The 17316-nt window shown below is 51.1% G+C and overlaps 8 protein-coding genes across 8 annotated transcripts; 5 read left to right on the plus strand and 3 right to left on the minus strand.

Moving 5' to 3' along the window:
• Nucleotides 1-1718: 1718 nt before the first annotated feature.
• Nucleotides 1719-3416, plus strand: FSUBG_1921 (transporter MCH1; the record flags this gene model as incomplete). Its single annotated transcript, XM_036679639.1, has 1 exon — nt 1719-3416. The coding sequence occupies one exon, from the start codon at nt 1719-1721 to the stop codon at nt 3414-3416; it is 1698 nt and encodes a 565-aa protein (XP_036542564.1).
• A 501-nt stretch (nt 3417-3917) lies between these two features.
• FSUBG_1922 (triacylglycerol lipase) lies at nt 3918-5770 on the plus strand (the record flags this gene model as incomplete). The annotated part of the gene is made up of 3 exons (XM_036679640.1): nt 3918-4219; nt 4266-4683; nt 4730-5770. 3 exons carry the CDS (start codon nt 3918-3920, stop codon nt 5768-5770), a joined length of 1761 nt encoding a protein of 586 aa, XP_036542565.1.
• Nucleotides 5771-6110: 340 nt separating this feature from the next.
• Nucleotides 6111-7699, minus strand: FSUBG_1923 (allantoate permease; the record flags this gene model as incomplete). The annotated part of the gene is made up of 2 exons (XM_036679641.1): nt 6111-6461; nt 6509-7699. The coding sequence occupies 2 exons, from the start codon at nt 7697-7699 to the stop codon at nt 6111-6113; spliced, it is 1542 nt and encodes a 513-aa protein (XP_036542566.1).
• A 694-nt stretch (nt 7700-8393) lies between these two features.
• FSUBG_1924 (amidohydrolase ytcJ-like) lies at nt 8394-10118 on the minus strand (the record flags this gene model as incomplete). Its single annotated transcript, XM_036679642.1, has 1 exon — nt 8394-10118. One exon carries the CDS (start codon nt 10116-10118, stop codon nt 8394-8396), a length of 1725 nt encoding a protein of 574 aa, XP_036542567.1.
• A 2144-nt stretch (nt 10119-12262) lies between these two features.
• FSUBG_1925 (uncharacterized protein) lies at nt 12263-12529 on the plus strand (the record flags this gene model as incomplete). The annotated part of the gene is made up of 2 exons (XM_036679643.1): nt 12263-12437; nt 12486-12529. 2 exons carry the CDS (start codon nt 12263-12265, stop codon nt 12527-12529), a joined length of 219 nt encoding a protein of 72 aa, XP_036542568.1.
• Nucleotides 12530-13626: 1097 nt separating this feature from the next.
• FSUBG_1926 (SET domain protein) lies at nt 13627-14067 on the plus strand (the record flags this gene model as incomplete). Its single annotated transcript, XM_036679644.1, has 1 exon — nt 13627-14067. One exon carries the CDS (start codon nt 13627-13629, stop codon nt 14065-14067), a length of 441 nt encoding a protein of 146 aa, XP_036542569.1.
• Nucleotides 14068-14383: 316 nt separating this feature from the next.
• Nucleotides 14384-14699, minus strand: FSUBG_1927 (uncharacterized protein; the record flags this gene model as incomplete). Its single annotated transcript, XM_036679645.1, has 2 exons — nt 14384-14568; nt 14615-14699. 2 exons carry the CDS (start codon nt 14697-14699, stop codon nt 14384-14386), a joined length of 270 nt encoding a protein of 89 aa, XP_036542570.1.
• A 600-nt stretch (nt 14700-15299) lies between these two features.
• Nucleotides 15300-17312, plus strand: FSUBG_1928 (uncharacterized protein; the record flags this gene model as incomplete). The annotated part of the gene is made up of 5 exons (XM_036679646.1): nt 15300-16164; nt 16212-16632; nt 16677-16968; nt 17017-17257; nt 17302-17312. 5 exons carry the CDS (start codon nt 15300-15302, stop codon nt 17310-17312), a joined length of 1830 nt encoding a protein of 609 aa, XP_036542571.1.
• Nucleotides 17313-17316: the final 4 nt, after the last annotated feature.

Genomic DNA, 17316 nt, shown 5'->3' on the forward strand with positions numbered 1-17316 from the left:
GAACCAGATCTCCCTCGTGTCGGAAGCAAGCGAGACACGATTGCGTACCGTCGGCCAAGTTTGGGCCACACCTCTCAGCCACTACCCCTTCTTCATTGTTGTTCGAACAGAGGTGACACGAACCTCCAATGAAGTGCCACCAGTCAACAAAGGAATACTCGGCTTGGCCTCGATAACGAAGCCGATGATTTGGCTTTTGTATCCATAGATGGGACTCGAGGGCATTACAAAGGTACGTGCCTCACAAGTTCATGTTGTACAACATCTAATGGTTGCATGCAGGACTTATCCCTCATCACAACAACATGAGCGATCCCATGCCCGACAGCTCCTCTTCAGCACAGAATACCCATCGATTGGCAACCGCTTCCTCTCCACATTCACAGCATGGCATCGCTCTTCTTGAGGGATAGTCACAACACACGATCCTTTTCACAACATCATGCACCCCGAGATTCATCTTGCCACGACTCAAGATGCCCGACGAGGAGTTCAAGTCTCCAGTGCCGACGACTCCGGCCAAACCTTGAAGAGTCCCCGATCCTAAGTACAGAAGCACTTCAACGCTTCATATCCCCTCGCCGTACCGACGCGTTCACTAGCCACTCGACTGTTAGCAAGCACCCCCAAGCAACGAAACAATAGAACCAATCTCCACTACCCATCTCACTCGCGATAAATTGTATCATAACCCGTGCGCGAGATTGAGATTGAGATTGTCAATGGGTGGTGACTATCGGAAGCCTACGTTCTTGGAACACGGTGTCGACAGGCCAGCCTGGTTTGATGAGGCCCATCACTGACGATGCTGATCACCTTCAGGCTTTCATGTCAAATATGGATCATCGAAAGAATCATTCACGGTGCAGATGGCAAGTAAGCATGGTGGCAGAATTGGGGCGGACATGTCAACGCATCTGTTGCTGAGTGTCGCCCAAGTGTGCGTCACATATCACCAAGGGACCTCGCACGCTCAAGCTTAACTCAATTCGAGTCCAGATAAGTTCTGTTCATTGTCATGATACGTAATGTTTTTCAATCCTGCCTAGTCTGTAGTTTAGCGTCTCAAGGGAAATTTGTCGCACTCTTGCTGCACCACTCCATTTGGATTATTGGTGTTAGACTCCCCCTGTTGAGCACAGCGCTCAACTTTTAAAAGCGCACAAGCCGAAGGCTCGGTCTTACACAATACATCGAGCTTCTCTCACTTTGGTCAGCGATGTCAACCATACAAGAATTCAATCTCTCAGCTATTCTTTAGCCCGTAATAGCCAGCCCAGTTGCTTTTTGTAACTGTCTAGGGTAGTCGGTACCACAAACTGTACGACCAAGACATGTGTTCTAAATTACAGGCTGTGAATTAGCTGGGATCTTCCGTGTGGCTTTCTGACTCCATGTCTGACCTGGTGAAATACATGATTTACCTTACTTTTCAATAAGCCAAAGGTCCAGGCAGTGTGATCAGTTCGTGATCAAGTCTCTAAGATTGATAAGATTGATAACAGTCTGCCTCTGACTGACACGGAATTTTGTCCGACCTCGGCAGAGAATTGTGGGGTAAGATTCGAAGCATGACCCATGACGTCCAGTGGGATCGCGACGGACCAGTCTTAGTTGACGTGATTCATTCACCAACTCTATTCTTATCTAAGGTATTTATTTCAACCATGAAACCTCCCTAAACTCTCCCTCCTCCAACATCCTGCACCCTCATCGTTATGTCGTCTCCCGTCCCCGACGACACGCGCCTCGACGCCGACCAAATCTCCACCCACAGCTCCTACGCCTCGTCCTCCGACTCATCCTCCCGCGCGCGACGAAACAAGGAGAAGCAAGCCCTCCGCCTCATCGCCTTCATCGCAGCAAACATCATAGCCCTCGCCTGCGGCTCCATCGTCGTATTCTCCCTCTACGCGCCTCTTCTCCAGTCCCGCCTGCACTACACGCAGTTCCAGGTCAACGCCGTCGCTATCTCTGGCTCTGTGGCGCTGTATCTTCCTATTTCGCTCATCGGGTATATCTGCGATCGTGTTGGGCTAAAACCGCTTGCGCTGGGGGGAGGAATCCTCTTTGGGAGCGGGTATGGCATCGCAGCGGGTGTTTACCGCAAATTGGATCTGGAGTATCGCAGTCATCCTGGATATCGTGTCAATGGAGACTGGTCCGTTCCGTTTCTGATGTTTGCGTTTGTGTGCATCGGTATTGCGACTTGTGCGCTTTACATGGCTTCTGTGTCATCTTGCGCCAAGAATTTTGGAAAGGGTCGTTATAGAGGATTGGCGCTCGCTACGCCGATTACTTGTTTTGGATTGAGTCCCATGTGGCTGAGTCAAGCAGGAACCCGTCTGTTCACTGAGACGCGGGCAGACGGGTCCAAGGGTGACTTGGATGTATTCCGCTTCTTCCTCTTCCTCGCCGTCTTGACCTTCTCCATGGGTATGCTGGGCACATTCACCCTACGTGTCGTGGATGAAGACGAACTTATCGATGAGGCTATTGAGGAGTTGGAGCAGAGTGGTTTACTCGATGGGAGCTCTCTACTCGGCAGGTCCGAGAGGAGTTACGGTGCGACGGGTGATGAGACGGAGGGCTCAGCATTACTTGATCCGTCGAAAGACAATGCCAAGTGGAAGAAGAACTGGGTCCTCAACGCCGAAACGCGTTCGTTCCTGTCTGACCGCACCATGTGGCCATTTGCTCTGGCATTCCTTCTGATCGTTGGACCAGGCGAGGCTTTCATCAACAACCTGGGCACAATCATCGGTACACTGACCCCACCCGAGATGGAAGGCCTCAGCCATCGCACTTCAGCGGCCACACATGTGTCCATCTTTGGTGTCACAAACACTGCTTCTCGAATCTTCATCGGTACTCTGACTGATCTTCTGGCACCGTATCCCCAGACACAGCATGTTCAAGCGCCGCATGCTCGTTCGGCAGTGAGCAACCGCTTCTCCATCTCCCGCGTTGCCTTCATGGCCTTCTTTGCAACGCTCCTCTCAATCGGTCTCTTGATCCTCGCATCCGGCCTCGTGCAAAACCACGCTGAGCGCTTCTGGCTCGTCTCAGGTCTCGTGGGCGCAGGCTATGGTGCAATCTTCAGTCTTACGCCCTTGATCGTCACAATCATCTGGGGTGTTGAAAACTTTGCTACGAATTTTGGCATCATCGGTATGCTTCCAGCAGCAGGTTCTACATTCTGGGGACTCGTCTACTCAGCGACATATCAAAACGGTGCGAACAACTCAAAGTCTGCGCCTGGGGGCGAAGAGCGCGGTGATTTATTCTGCTATGGTGAACAGTGCTATGCTCCGACTTATTGGGCTGAGACTGTTACGGTGTGGGTTGCTGTCGGGTTGTTGATCTGGGCCTGGAAAGGGAGAGGGGGATGGTCCCAGCGTGGAATTGTGATTTAGCATGTTATCGGCATCTCATCATCTTGGCGTTTTGGATAGACAGCATACGTGGGTCGGTCTACCTAGTTCATCTCATAGCAGCATATTTCTGATATCATCGAATACATAGCGTTCCTTAGCCTGCCGTTGTTCCGTTCGTCAAAGCTCCCTCCCTGCAGCAGCTTACCCCGGATTTCAGATCAGACTCCACCACTATCATTTTGACCAGGGTGCAAGTTTTCCCGCGGCCAACTTCCCCCCTCACTCTGATAACTTATCGTCTCGGAGCCCAAGCTTAGCAGCCGATCAGCACGGATCTCAAATTTGACAACCGTAGCTCTAAACTCAGTGCATCACCGTTCCCACTTGGTTCCTTGCAAGTCATCCAGATAGGAAAGTCTCGGGGAACTAATCCGGGGAACTTGGACGTCAGGCCCGACGGAAAAGTGTCAATGGTTGTTATCTAAATAGCACGATCGTGTAGGTAGCATGGCTCGAGATTAGATGTTATCATAATCGAACATGGCTGAACGCAAGGGAAGTTCGTGGACGTGGTTGGCTGCATTGCCTGTCCTCTTGGCCGCTGCGTTTACAGCGTATCCCGATGTCTTTGGACGTTCTGGACCAGAGGTATTGCCCTCTGTGAGGATCAAGCAGGGAAATATTATTGGGAAGTTTGTTGATGATGGGACGTTTCCTGAACCGTTGGAGGGATTCATGGGGATTCCGTATGCTGTGCCTCCGGTGGGTGAACGACGGTTCAGACATGCTGAGCCTGTGGGAGCGAGCAACGAGACGATTGAAGCTTATTATCTAGGACCAAGGTAAGTTCTCAAAACATCATGTTGAAGTGTACACTGACGTTTGAAGATGTCCTGGCATACAACTCGTTCCTTTCCTCAAGGACCCTATCCTCGGTCCAGACTATGAATCAGAGGATTGTCTCGCCATCAACATCTGGCGTAAGAAGGGCCATACACCAAGCAAGGGAAAACTTCCAGTCGCTGTTCTTATTCCTGGAGGAGCGTTCAATCGTGGTGCTGCAAGGATGCATAATTCTCATACCATGCTTGCTTTCTCGGAAGAGCCGTACATCGCTGTCAGCATGCAATATCGCATTGGTGTATTCGGTGGACTGAACACTGAGTTAACTGCCAACGAAGGTGTCTTGAACCTTGGGTTGAAGGATATGTACGTTGCGCTTGAGTGGGTTCAAGGGAACATTGCTGCGTTTGGAGGTGATCCTGATGATGTTACCATCATGGGACTGAGCGCTGCAGCTCATGGTGTAAGTGGCCTCCCTTTTTGGCTCAAATAGGTACTAACAATCACAGATTGGACATCTTATTATGGACATCAATCAGCCCAAGAAGCTATTCCACAAAGCAATCCTGGACTCAGGAGCTCATACCGCTCGCGCAGTCCATCCTCCAAACGCTGCTCTCAACACACAGCACTTCCGGGAACTTCTCGACCTGACGCCTTGCTCACACTTTAAGAACCTCAAAGACCCCAAGATCCTCACTTGTCTTCGAGGCCTTCCCTCGGAAACTGTGGACAAAGCAGGAAAAGAGGTGTTCAGACGTTCAGATCCTTCTATTCGTTGGGCATGGCAGCCTGTCATCGACGGAGATGTCATTTCACGCCGACCCATTGAAGCATGGAAGTCTGGCAAGTTCCATAGAGTTCCCATCTTGACGGGCTCAGCTGCAAATGAGGGTGCTTTCTACGTTCCCCGAACGGCCGACAAACCTGAGGATTTCACCGGCTTCTTTCGTGAGCTTCTACCACATCTTACGGCCGCTGAAGTCGCGGAACTTGAGAAGCTGTATCCTGATCCTTCCACAAACCCAGACTCACCACATCTCGACACTCGTGGTATTCCTGGCGTAGGATCACAGTATAAACGCCTCGAGACAGCATATGGCCACTACGCATATACATGCCCCGTACGCCAAACCGTGATCTGGTCAACATACCACCCCAACGCGCAACCCGCATATCTATACCACTGGGCCCTCAACAAGACGGCCCTCTTCGGTGCCAACCACGGTGATCAAATGCGGTATCAGACGTTCAACCGTGAAGTTCGAGAGATTTCACCGGCGCAGAGAGAAGTAGCTGGACAGTTCCATGCGTACTGTACTAGTTTCATCACGAAAGGTGATCCGAATGCTATAAAGGGCAAGTTTGTGCAAAGACCGTATTGGACTTCGTTTGAGGGCGGGAAGGGAAAGACGATGTTGCTGGGAAGGGGGAATGATGAGAGGGCTGGGGGGACGGGGGTTGGGAAGGCAGCTGAGTTGGTTGAGTATACGTGGGGAGATGAGCAGTGTGAGTTTTGGTGGAGGGTTTCGTCCAAGTGGGAGGACTAGAGACTACATTGAATGAGACTTAGCTGTTGATCTTGAGTACATGACTTTGTAGACCAAGTGACTGTGCTAAGTCCGGAGAAACAAACATCGCCTCGACTAACCCATGTCTACCCCATCTTGCCAAGAAGCCCGAGGGTCAGTAACCTAGCATCGTGCAGTACCATCTCGTCACATTCTTTTACGTAAAGCCAGCAACAAAGTGGAATACCCCAGATTTCACGCACAGGTTCCCGAGTTATCACTGAGTCCGGGGTAAACAGGGTCAAAGACCAAAGCTTCAATTGACTCTAACGCACACTAACTAAACACCACTCATGACATCATAAAACATATCCCACGACTAGTAAGAGTATCGGAAGTTGGGGTTCTCAAAGTCAGTGAGATCCTGCAACACCGCATTCTCATCCTCCACAACAGGACCTTGAGCGTCACGAAGACGGTTTCGGCGGATGAGCACGAAACGAAGAGCAATCGCAATGACGACTTGGCCTGCTACACAGCCAATGATGAGCTTGCAGCCGGTTTGGTATATTGGTGCTTCTGAGCCAATGAAGCCGTGGGGACCGATGATGTTGCCGATGCAGTAGGCGAGGAATACAAAGGCTGTGGCGGTGGTTCGCTTGGTGTAGCCGCCGACGTTTGAGGCGGGCATTTGAAGGGCGACGATGAGAGCTCCGACGAAAGAAGCGCACTAAACAGTCAGAAATGGTTCAGATTGAGGGGGGATTGGGGACTTACCATGTAGTAGCCAGCGAGAAGACCGCCCTTGTTGGAGCGAGGAAGTTGCCAGAACAAGGTAACAGCAATAAGCGTGGGCAGAAGCCAAACGCACATAACGATCGTCCTCACGTTCTTGAACTTGGAGGCGACATACGGTCCCGTAAACATAAAGATGGCGTTGCAAGCACCGTAGGGAATGCCATACGCCGTCGTCAACAGCGCATCATGGGTGAATCCCTTAACGATCAGCTTGGAAAAGTTCGCAATACCTCCGTTGATGACTTCGTTCAACAGCACAAAGAAGAACAGCAACCAGATCTGCGAGTCCACAAAGACCTCCCTGATCTGATTCCACTTGATCTTCCTGTTAAACACACCCGTCTTGTTCCTCGCGCTCTGCGCAATAAGCATCGCACGCTCCTCAACACTGAATCTCTTGGCAGTGAGGATGTTGTTGGGCAGGTAGAAGAACAGAATCACACCCCAGCATATGGTCAATCCGCCGCAGAGCACGTAGATAGTCCGCCAGACATCCCACCCCTTCGATTGGCCGACGCCATAGAACAGAATGCCGCCAAACATGGCGCCGAAGCCGTTGAAGCAGTAGAACAGACCTGCGCGCGCGGGCTGTGTCTCGCGACGAAACCATTGCGAGACGATGAGCATAAAGGCTGGCGTGATGACAGCTTCGAAGGCGCCGAGGAGGAAACGACAGACTGCGAGACCGGCAAAGTTCTGGCATGCTGCTGTGAGGCAGAGGATGGTGCCCCAGGTGATGACGAAGGTGCTGACGATGGTGCCGGTTGGGAGACGCTGTGCGAGGTATGAGGCAGGCCACTCGGCGACAAGGTACGCAAAGTAGAAGATGGACGCCATCCAGGAGTATTCGTCTGAAGTCATGCCTGTCGTTGAGAAGAGGTCGAACACGGCGGAGTAGCCCAGTGCTTGCTTATCGACATATTGGAGGAGATAAGTTCCGCAGAGGAGCGGCATGAGTGACCAGTCGACTTTCTTACGGAGTTTCTTGAGGGCGTCCTCATCGGCCATGAGCTCGCTTAGGCGCGAGTGAGCGATGCCATGTTGCTGGAGGAACAGTTCTGCCTCGTCGAGGTCAGTGATGGTGCCGTTCTTGATATCAGCCTCGACGTCGTCGTGGTCAAGGGGGATGATCTTCTTGTCCACCTCGATATCGTTCTTAGTCTCAGCCATGATGGATATTGCAATTTATGATCAGAGAGGAGATGGGGCCTCATCCTGCTGAACAGCGACAGCGCGCCCTTTTTGAACCCGGGGGCGATTATACGATTCATGATCTGGGGTATCAGTGGAGCAAGTTGCGATAAGTTGGGTGGAGGTGCTGAGATACCGCTAGCCAGGGGTGCATCCACTGTTCTGAGATAGGTAAGTTAACTAAAAAATAACTGGGATGCGGGGGAATGGCCTGAGATGGGAGATGTTTTCCCGCGGAAAACAAAAAAGAGGGCGGTGGAGAAAACGGAGGCTAGAATTGGGAGCGAGAGAGGAGATAGGATGTTAGGTTTGGAGATATCGTGGGTAGAGAGATAAACTTGGCGTGTTGTATATCTGATAGACGCGAGATGGTCTGATTCTGATGATGGTTGTGATATGAAGAGCTGAGTGCGTCATTGATCAAGGCAGCGAGAGAGTGGTGTTGGATCTAGGATGGAGATGGCCAAGAGATGCGTGAACGTAGTTGAACAGTAGACATTGAACATTTACACTAACATTCGATATAACATGGCAGGGATTTAGCCAGAGTATCAGTTCTCACCGTACTCGATTCGCCCAACAGTCTCAAAGATCACCCATTTCATCGCCTACCTCATTTTATAACTCCCATCCCAAAACCTCAACCCACCACCAACACCATGCTCACTCACAATCAACCCCCAAGACTCCAAACCCTCTTCCCAGCAAACCACGTCTCCCTAATCTCCGCCTTCAACAACGTCCTACTATCCCACTCCATATCCGCCACAACCAGATCCGCAAACTTACCCACCTCCAGCGTCCCAACCCTCCCATCCTGAAAAACACTCCTCGCCGCGCCCTGCGAGCCCGCAACAACAGCCTCGCAGACACCCAGCTTGAAATGCTCATTCACCACCTCCTCACACTCTGGCTCCCTCGCTGAACGTCGCGTCGCCGCTACGTACACGTTGTGCAGGGGGTTCCACGGTGCCGTGGGACTGTCGCTGCCGAGCGCGAGGAGGGCGCCTGAGTCGGCGAATTCACGGTATGCGAAGGCGCGGTCGCGACGGGCGCCGATGAGGCGTGGCCATGCGCGTAGAATGGCTGGGTCGGCGTGGACGGGCTGGATGGAGGCTGTGTGGCCGAGTTTGCCGAGACGTTGGGCGTCTTCGGGGGATGAGACCTCGAGATGTTCGATTCGATGGCGGGATCCTGGCTTGCCGTACTTCTCGAGCATGTCGACCGCCATGTGAATCGCTGCATCGCCGATGGCATGAAGCGCTATTTGGATTCCTGCATCAGCGGCTTGTTTGACAACAGGTTCAAGATCGTCGCTTGACCAGAACGGCGGCGGTGATGCGACTGAAGCGTATGGCTCTGAGAGATATGCCGTGCAGGCGTCGATGATGCCGTCGCAGATGATCTTGATTCCCGCGATGCGAAGATCAGGCGATATCTCCAGACTATACTGCTTCGCAAGCTCAATCGCCCTGTCAACCTGCCTCGTGCGTTCTTCAACTGTATCAGCAGGCTTGACGATCCAATACGCCGTAACACGCATCGCCACATCGGGATGTCTCCTCTTCAGCTCAACAAGACTCTCCCAGCTATATTCATCCATCGCCATCTCGATGATCCCGGTGTATCCTGACGCATGGTACGCTTTGAACGCAGCGAGCATACACTCAATACGCTCCTCATTCGACGCAAGCTGCGCAAGTGTAGGCCAGACAATCGACAGGATGGACGCTTCGCTGAGAACACCAGATGGTTTACCGTTCTCATCCCTCTCGATGATACCACCCGGCGGGTCCTCCAGATCAGCGACCTTCATCTCCTCCAAGCCCGCTGAGTTGCACCACGTCGAGTGCATGTCCTTTGTATCAACATAAATCGGCCTCTCATCAATCTCATCCAGAATCTTGGCCGTCACTCCATCCGGCGTCATGGAGTGCATCCATCCCTTTGCCATGATCCGCGGAACATCCGGATTCGCCTTTGCATACGTGCGCAGCTCATGAAGAATATCCTCCAGATTCTTACACCCCTCCAGCGCAATCTTCCTCAGCGACTGGCCCAGTAGCAAGAGATGCATATGCCCATCTACAAACCCCGGCAGAACCGTCTTCCCCTCGAGATCCTGCGTGACAACATCATCCCCCGTGACTTTGGCCTGCACTTCATCCTTTGTACCGACGGCTTGAATGATGCCGTCTTTTATGTACATGCTCTCAGCAAAGGTGGGTTCGTCGGCCAAACTGGCGACAGTCCTCGAGAGGATCTTGCCATTGATGAAAAGAGTCATACTGCTTGCGGTAAATTCTGGGTGATCAGAACAGGTTTTTTTTGTGGCAGCGCCTTGGGTAGGTAGGCACTTTATATAACCACGGGCCTTGTTGATTTGGGCCGCGTCCATGCGGGAGCCACTCAACAAGTGGGCTAGATGTGCCTATCACCAAATTTGGGGCTTGATGGTGGGGTGAAGAACCGTCCAATGTGAGATGCGCTGTGAGACGAATGCATGCAGTTTGATATGGCATTTCCTGATAGGTCCTTTACACACGTGTCTTTTCTCTTCTCTCTGCAGAGATCTTCATCACAACACAATTACAACGCATCCTCATGTCTGAGATTATTGTACATTTACAGTACAACCTCGGCATCGTCATGTCCGGCACCGGCCTTGAACTCGTGGGGACCCTTGATTTTAACCTGTCATGGCGTACATGTCTAATTGGCTGCTTTCCATGTAACAACGGGTCCGTGAAAATCGCTCACCGAGATGATCTTATCAGATGGAACGTCATCTGATCTGATCTAATGCACGTAATTCGCAACAGGTTTTCCAAGACCGAGGTCTGGGTATTTCGCCTCCACCGTTTGTCTTACTTCTGTGACGCGTTCGGAGTGCGCAGCTTGAGAAGGTGGCGGTCACACGCGATGCTAGACGTATCAAGGCTTTTGGAGGGGCCGTTCAAACTTGGAGAGCGATGTTGCTTTTGAGGGCTAATTGGGTGGTAGAGAAGTTGGGAAGCTGATTATTACGTGTTTGTTGCTATGTAAATGGCTGGAGGCTCGGGAGGCTTAAAATTAATATCGTGGGTGAGCTTGTTGCCGTGTTAAGTTTGCTTCACGAACTCTGTGATGATCACGCAACAAGTCGACTAATTCTTTAATGCGGGGTTCTTTATATAGATACTTGTAACTACACCACTTTTGTGCTGGGAAAGATGTCAAATTGACCTCAAAGAAGTCACATGGTCGTTTTGTCTGAACAAAGAACATCGTGGGTTGACAACAACCTCGAATGCGGAGATGGGCTTTGCAATGACCTGACAACGGACACATCACGTTATACAGACAGACGATGTCGACAAAACAGTGACATCTATTGTTGCTGTATAATTCCGGCGATCCTTCCAGGTTGAGAGATGCCAGTGGCCCCTATTCCTCGTTGACCATTGCAGCTTGAAGTACAGCCTTCGATCTTCGTCATTACGTCAAACCCTGTAAGTTCTCTACCTCTCATCATCTCAGATTGTAACTAACAACACAAGCCCGACTTCCAAAATGACTGTCGAGTTCTAATGCGGCTTCAGCGTCTATCCTCCTCTCCCCCCAACACCCTCCAACCAATCCCTCTACGCTCTCTTCCTCGCCCGTCTCAGAACAAAATTCCCCTCCCAGGTTCAACCCTCTACCTCCAGACCGCTCCTCATCACCAACGCCGACAACGCCTTCTAATACTTCACGTTCCCCAAGCATCCCAAAATCCCCGCCAATCCTGAGCACTGCAACTACTTCCTGAGTTTCCGCCTCAGCTTCGGAAGCGGTGGTCTACCACGAGAAGTCGCTGTTACTCATGTCCTCGAGGTATTCGTTGTTGCGAAGGAGTATTTTGGGGAGAGGGTTAGATACTGGAATGGGATGCATAGGATGCGGTGTAATAAGCAGTGGGGGTACTATACACTTGCAGATGTTGAGGAGGCGGAGGCGGAGGTCAGGAAGTTATGCAGGAGTATGGACTTTAAGGTTACGGTGATGAAGACAGTGGTGGAAACTCTGGACGAAAATCACGTTGTAGAAGTTGGACCGCCAGCTCTGCTTACCTAGCTAGGTCTTCTTGTCTACATTTGCACTGGAAATATGTCTCAGTTACCTTCGATCACACGTCCCACAGCTACACCCATATTCCGATAAGCGTTAATTTGCAACTTTGCCTTCGAGATGAGGTTAAGTCGTCGGGTGCCCTCTCAATGATAGCAAGCTACAGACGGAACTTAGTCGTACTGTAGACAGTGTCAAGTTGCTGCAGTGGGGTGGTGCTTTACATGTCCTTCCTATTACTACTGAAACAGTCAGCAGAGATGTGGGGCACGCCTGCCGCGACACGAGGGTGTATTTATTAAACTCCTTCTCCTCTTCCTCTCCTCATTTCAACTTTACAACTACACCACCATAGCATTCCCACATTTCAACTTTATAACTACACTACTACAGCATTCCCAAGTTGTCCAGTCTACTAGGCATCATTTTATCTATCGACACAACAATATCAAAATGCTTCCAAGATTCTCTCGCTCGATTTTTACTATACTTTCTCGGCGTTCTCCAGCCCCAAAGGCCCCAAAGCAGCTGGCAGCACCAAGTTCCCCTAAACCTCAGACCCAGGAACCCTCCGACAGGGAGATGCAGCGATACTTGTACCAGAGAGCGAAGGCTGAAGATGATGCTAGTAAGTACTCTCCCTTACTATAGGACGCCAGTTACTTACTATTTTTAGTCGCTAAGTCATGGTTGCGAAGAATGTTTCGTCGTCCTACCTAGGAGATACTCCAAAATACCGGATCAGCATGTGGTTTCTGGGTAAGTTTACTGGTTTAGACATATTAAAATGATTCTAATTTTTATTTCAGGCGACTTATATAGCTATTCAGGAACCCGCGACAGCGAAGGTCTTACAAGCCTGGGAGTTCATAACTAGCTATTTCTAGCATCCCAAGGACACACTACTCCTTATATCGTTAAATACAAGCGCTACTACGACACACCAGCGTGTTACTATCAAAGCGTCTTTTTCTCTCTGGCAACTCCGTCTATATGGTCGGCCTACGCCTCCTTGCACGAAATAGCCGGGACCACGTCAGTCAGACTTGGGCGTAACGCTCTGGTGAAGCTCAAAGATCCTGAAGGATGATGGACGGTAACATTGGGGTGTCAGCAATTGTGCGCTACTGTTTACTTCATCGTGTTGGAGCCACCCGACGATTTCCTGTCTACTTCTCATGCAAGTCCCAGTCACAGGCAACCTGATGATTCAGCTGTACTTTACACCCACATCACTTCTTTTATGAGCTTTAATAATGCTGAGCTAACCGTATATATCATTCTTGCCTCTATTGTCTGCGAATATGCGATCATACGTTTGTGCACCTCGCAAGCAGTTCGGATTTCGGATGCACATATTTCGTGATAACTTCATTTGCCGTCATGCATCATTGCAAACAAACGGGATGCAAATAACTGACGCAGCATTGCATCTGCAGTTTATCAAGTAGAAAGGGGGAGAGTTAGTTCAGCGACTTGATCACACATGTCGGCCTCTTAATGGATGCGAAGGTTTGTTCATGATCCTTAATTTATGGTTCATCTTGTGAAGCAAGATTTGTAGATTAGAGTGTCGCAAGTTTGTCCAATTCAGCGACATGCTTGTTCAAGCCTCGACACTAAGAGCAAAGTGTGCATAAATATAAAAGCTGGAGCAAACAGCTTCGCAGTTGCCAGCGCCAGGCAGGAGCGCAAAGCAAAGCTGCTCAACCATCAACTTCCATCTCCCTCAACTCCATCTCAGCTCTCCATCCTCATCCTCATCCTGATCCTCACTCTCATAAACACATTCCTTCACCCCAACAACCACAGTCATCATGTCTTTCGAGTGCGGCTTCGATATCTTCCCCGTCCTCGCCCCTACCGCGGAGAACAAAATCCGCTACGCCGAATTCCTCGACGACATAACTGCCGTCTACAAGACCGACGAAGAACCCCGCCTGCTCATCCTCCCCTCCGACGCTGACTTCCCCAAATTCCTCGACAAGTGCTTCGTCCACTTCGTGCTCACCAACAACCCGCGCATCCCCGCCGACCCCAACAACTGCGACCTGTTCTTCAGCCTGCGCACCTCGAGCGTCTTCGACGCCGGCGTCTTCGACACCATACACGAGATCGCCAGCATCGCGCAGCACCATTTTGGAAACCGTGTACACTTCTGGACCGATAAAAGCGTCATCTACACTAGCGGCGAGGTCACCCGCTCCGAGTGGGAGGTGTCCAAGAGAAAGGATGACTCGGACTGGAAGGGGAAGTGAGACGCGCGCTTATTCTTACCCCGACACTTCCGATTACGATACGCTACTGGAGAGTCTATACGCCCGCATCTGCCGATATTGCGCGGCAGTCATGGCATGGGCTTACTTTTATGGTTTGGGGCTGACGTTGGGACCGAAGGAATGGGAATAAGCACCAGCGTGTGTTATTTTATTAGATCATAAGGCAAAAAGCGACAGATCAGTTCATTCTGATACAGGGATATCATCTCCAGCCAACAACAAGAAAGAAAAAGACAAGTTCAACCATAGCGTGCTCCCATGCGTCCAAATCTCTAGCCAAAATTCACGGTGTCATTTAGAGCAGTGCTACTGGGAACGCATTAGCTTTGGCATTTGGGTGAAAGTGAATGTCTCGCTGACCTGATCGAGCTTCCCATGACTTGTAGGGGTCGGCTGGCTTTTTGGTAGGGTCGACTGAGCCTGCAAGCTTCCTCTGGATCTTTTCCTTGAGTGAAGGTTTATGAGGTGCTGTTTCAAGACCTGGTTTCTTAGTGAGAGTGATTGAGAGGATGTGAATGAGACATACCAGGCTTGGTACTTGTTGAAGGCTTTGTTGTGTCAACGAGAGTTGTCTCGGAGACGTTGGCGTTCTTGTATGTAGGGTTCGACATGTTGAAGATGTTGAGTGTTGTTTTATAAGTGTGTACACAGTAATGTAGAGTGCTTCTTTGAGTGTAGTGTAAATGTCTTGTAGACTGTAAACTGTATGATGCTGTTGTATCTTGATCTGATGCCTCGGATCTCGGGGACACAGCTTCTACTTATACTCGAGACAGAACAATCGATTGAGTCACAAACGTTAAAAAATGACATCTCAGCGCCCTTGAGATGGATCACATCTTGTCAGCCCTGCATGCTTGAACGCTTCGATCCGACTCCGAGTGACACATTCCGTTCCGCACTCTGTATCGCATCACCCACTCGGCGTGCCAAAAGTAGTATAAACCCCTGTAAGCCGAGCTGAACCAAGTGGGGACCGAGCCCGACTCTCCATTATTCTCGAGCCGAGTCCCTCGAGTTCGAGCCGAAGCCACTCATTGTCAAGCCGAGTCCACCAAGTCAAGCCGAGTACTCTATTGTCAGGCCGAACCCCACACTCTATTTTCCAACCCCGACATCCAAAGCAACACACACACAATATTGAGGCCGATATCTCAAGCCGAGAATCTAAGATTTATCATCATCGGATTCATCAGCATTTCAATGGCGCCATGTCAACGGCCCCTCTCCTCCTACGCCTAAACGGTCGCCCGCAAGCCTGCGATCCATGTCGAGCGCGGAAAGTAGCCTGCGACCACGGCCAGCCAACCTGTTCACGCTGCAGAAAGCGGAACGAGACCTGCGTCTACACTGTTTCGGGCGCCACTGTCAAGAAGCAGCGGCTTCGGTCCCCCGTCCGCGCCGAGCATCAACCTCCACCAGCAGCACCAGCACCAAGCACTGACTCAACGCCTTCACCCGCCGTGGCTCCTGGCTATCTCGGCTTCACCAGTCACAATGCTGTCTTTGAAGAAACGCGCAACAGCCTCTCGCTCGTCCACGGGCCCCCGGTCGAGGTTGTTGAGCCGAGGGCCCCGAGGGGTAGAAGTGTGATTGACCTCCCGCCTCACTTGAGGGAGATGAGTCTTTACGTTCTTCGGTGTTTACCTCAATCTCAACATGATGTTATGGCGCATAGACTTCACTGTCTCACAGACGGATGGATCTTCAGAGCCATTCAGGAGATTATAGACACGCTTCACAGAGACTGGGGACGGTATCTCACATCGCGAGATGATGCGGACTTGGATGTCGTGGCGCGTCATGTAAGCCATAACACGGCACGGCCTTTGCGCGATGAACATTCGAGTGCAAAGGCTTGGACTGATCAGTTCACGGGGAGCAATATTCGGTGGGAGTCGGTTGGGCTGATCTGGACATACTGGGATGGCTCGCCGAGTTTTGATGCGCCAGTTGTGGTCAAGTGTTTGGGGTATTGCATTGAGCTGGCGAGACATTTCACACCTGGGAATGACATTATGCTATATCTTTGCTACCGACGAGTCACCACTGAATCTCTCGTCTCAGGCGACGCAGGTGAGTCAATGTGCATACCATGAGTTGAGTCTCACTGACAATCGCAGGCTTGACATGCTGGCGCTACTTTGCAGAGACCGTCGCACTTCTCACATTTCTTGGTCGACACGTCGGATCAGAAGACACAAGCTACATCCCCTCTCTCTGCTCCGAACACAGACGTCGCATCACCGCCCGTGTCTTCAACATCGACAAGGTCCTCGTCTCCTTTACAGGCCGTCCACCGCTGCTCAGCCGTCGCTTCTTCTCATCCCCTCTGCCACTCGACCTGACAGACTTGGACCTTGAGTCCGGCCAAGCTACCATACGACATGCGGTGCACGAGTTGGATGCCAATGGCTTTCGTCATATTGGTGATCTGAAGGGATCGTCTATGGTTAGGGCGCGGTCGCAGATTGCTTACATTAAGGATGAGCTTCTTGAGATTGCGCTTGCGAATAGTGTCAAAGTCACTTTCGAGAGTCTAACGTACGTCACTCTCATGTTTTCGGGTTCTGTGCTGATAAGGGTAGCGAGATCAAGGCTCGCGCTGAGAGGACGTATGAGAGCTTCCCGGCCAATCTCATCCATCGACCCGACGAACTCGACGATCCAGACTGCGATGTCCAGAAAGTATACTCACGAATTCTTATTCGACTAGAACATATGCAGAATCTCTTCTTTGTAGAGAGACTGTTGCTCCGTCTCGGCCACATTGATGAGAACCGGTTACTCCCAATTAGCTTTGAGATGGTCACCTTGACACTTCTCTTCTGGACACACCAAGATCGCTTCTCCGGCATGAGACGAGACTTTGAATGGCTTGTAAGTCAAATTCACATCTACACTCCCTTGTATCTCTAACACCTCCAGCTCATGGCCTTTGCCGCTCCGGGCGGCGGTATCCTCTGTCTCGAACTCCTCCGCCCAACATTCCGCGGCACCCATCCCGACTGCCCCAAACTCAGCCGCTCCGCCATAATCCAAAAGCTCAGTCTTCTAATAGGATTCCTCGACTGGGTCCGACCTCCCGCCCCCAACGCCGATCTCTGCGCAGACTGCAAAGCTGTTATACAGGGTGTGCTAGACCACAACCTCAATGCGCCTATTGCAGGTGGAGGAGCGCTGGATACACTGGATTGGGATATCCCGACGCAGTTGGACTTTAATTTC

Source organism: Fusarium subglutinans, assembly GCF_013396075.1.
Source record: "Fusarium subglutinans strain NRRL 66333 chromosome Unknown NRRL66333_c0000016, whole genome shotgun sequence".
Classification (NCBI taxonomy): domain Eukaryota; kingdom Fungi; phylum Ascomycota; class Sordariomycetes; order Hypocreales; family Nectriaceae; genus Fusarium; species Fusarium subglutinans.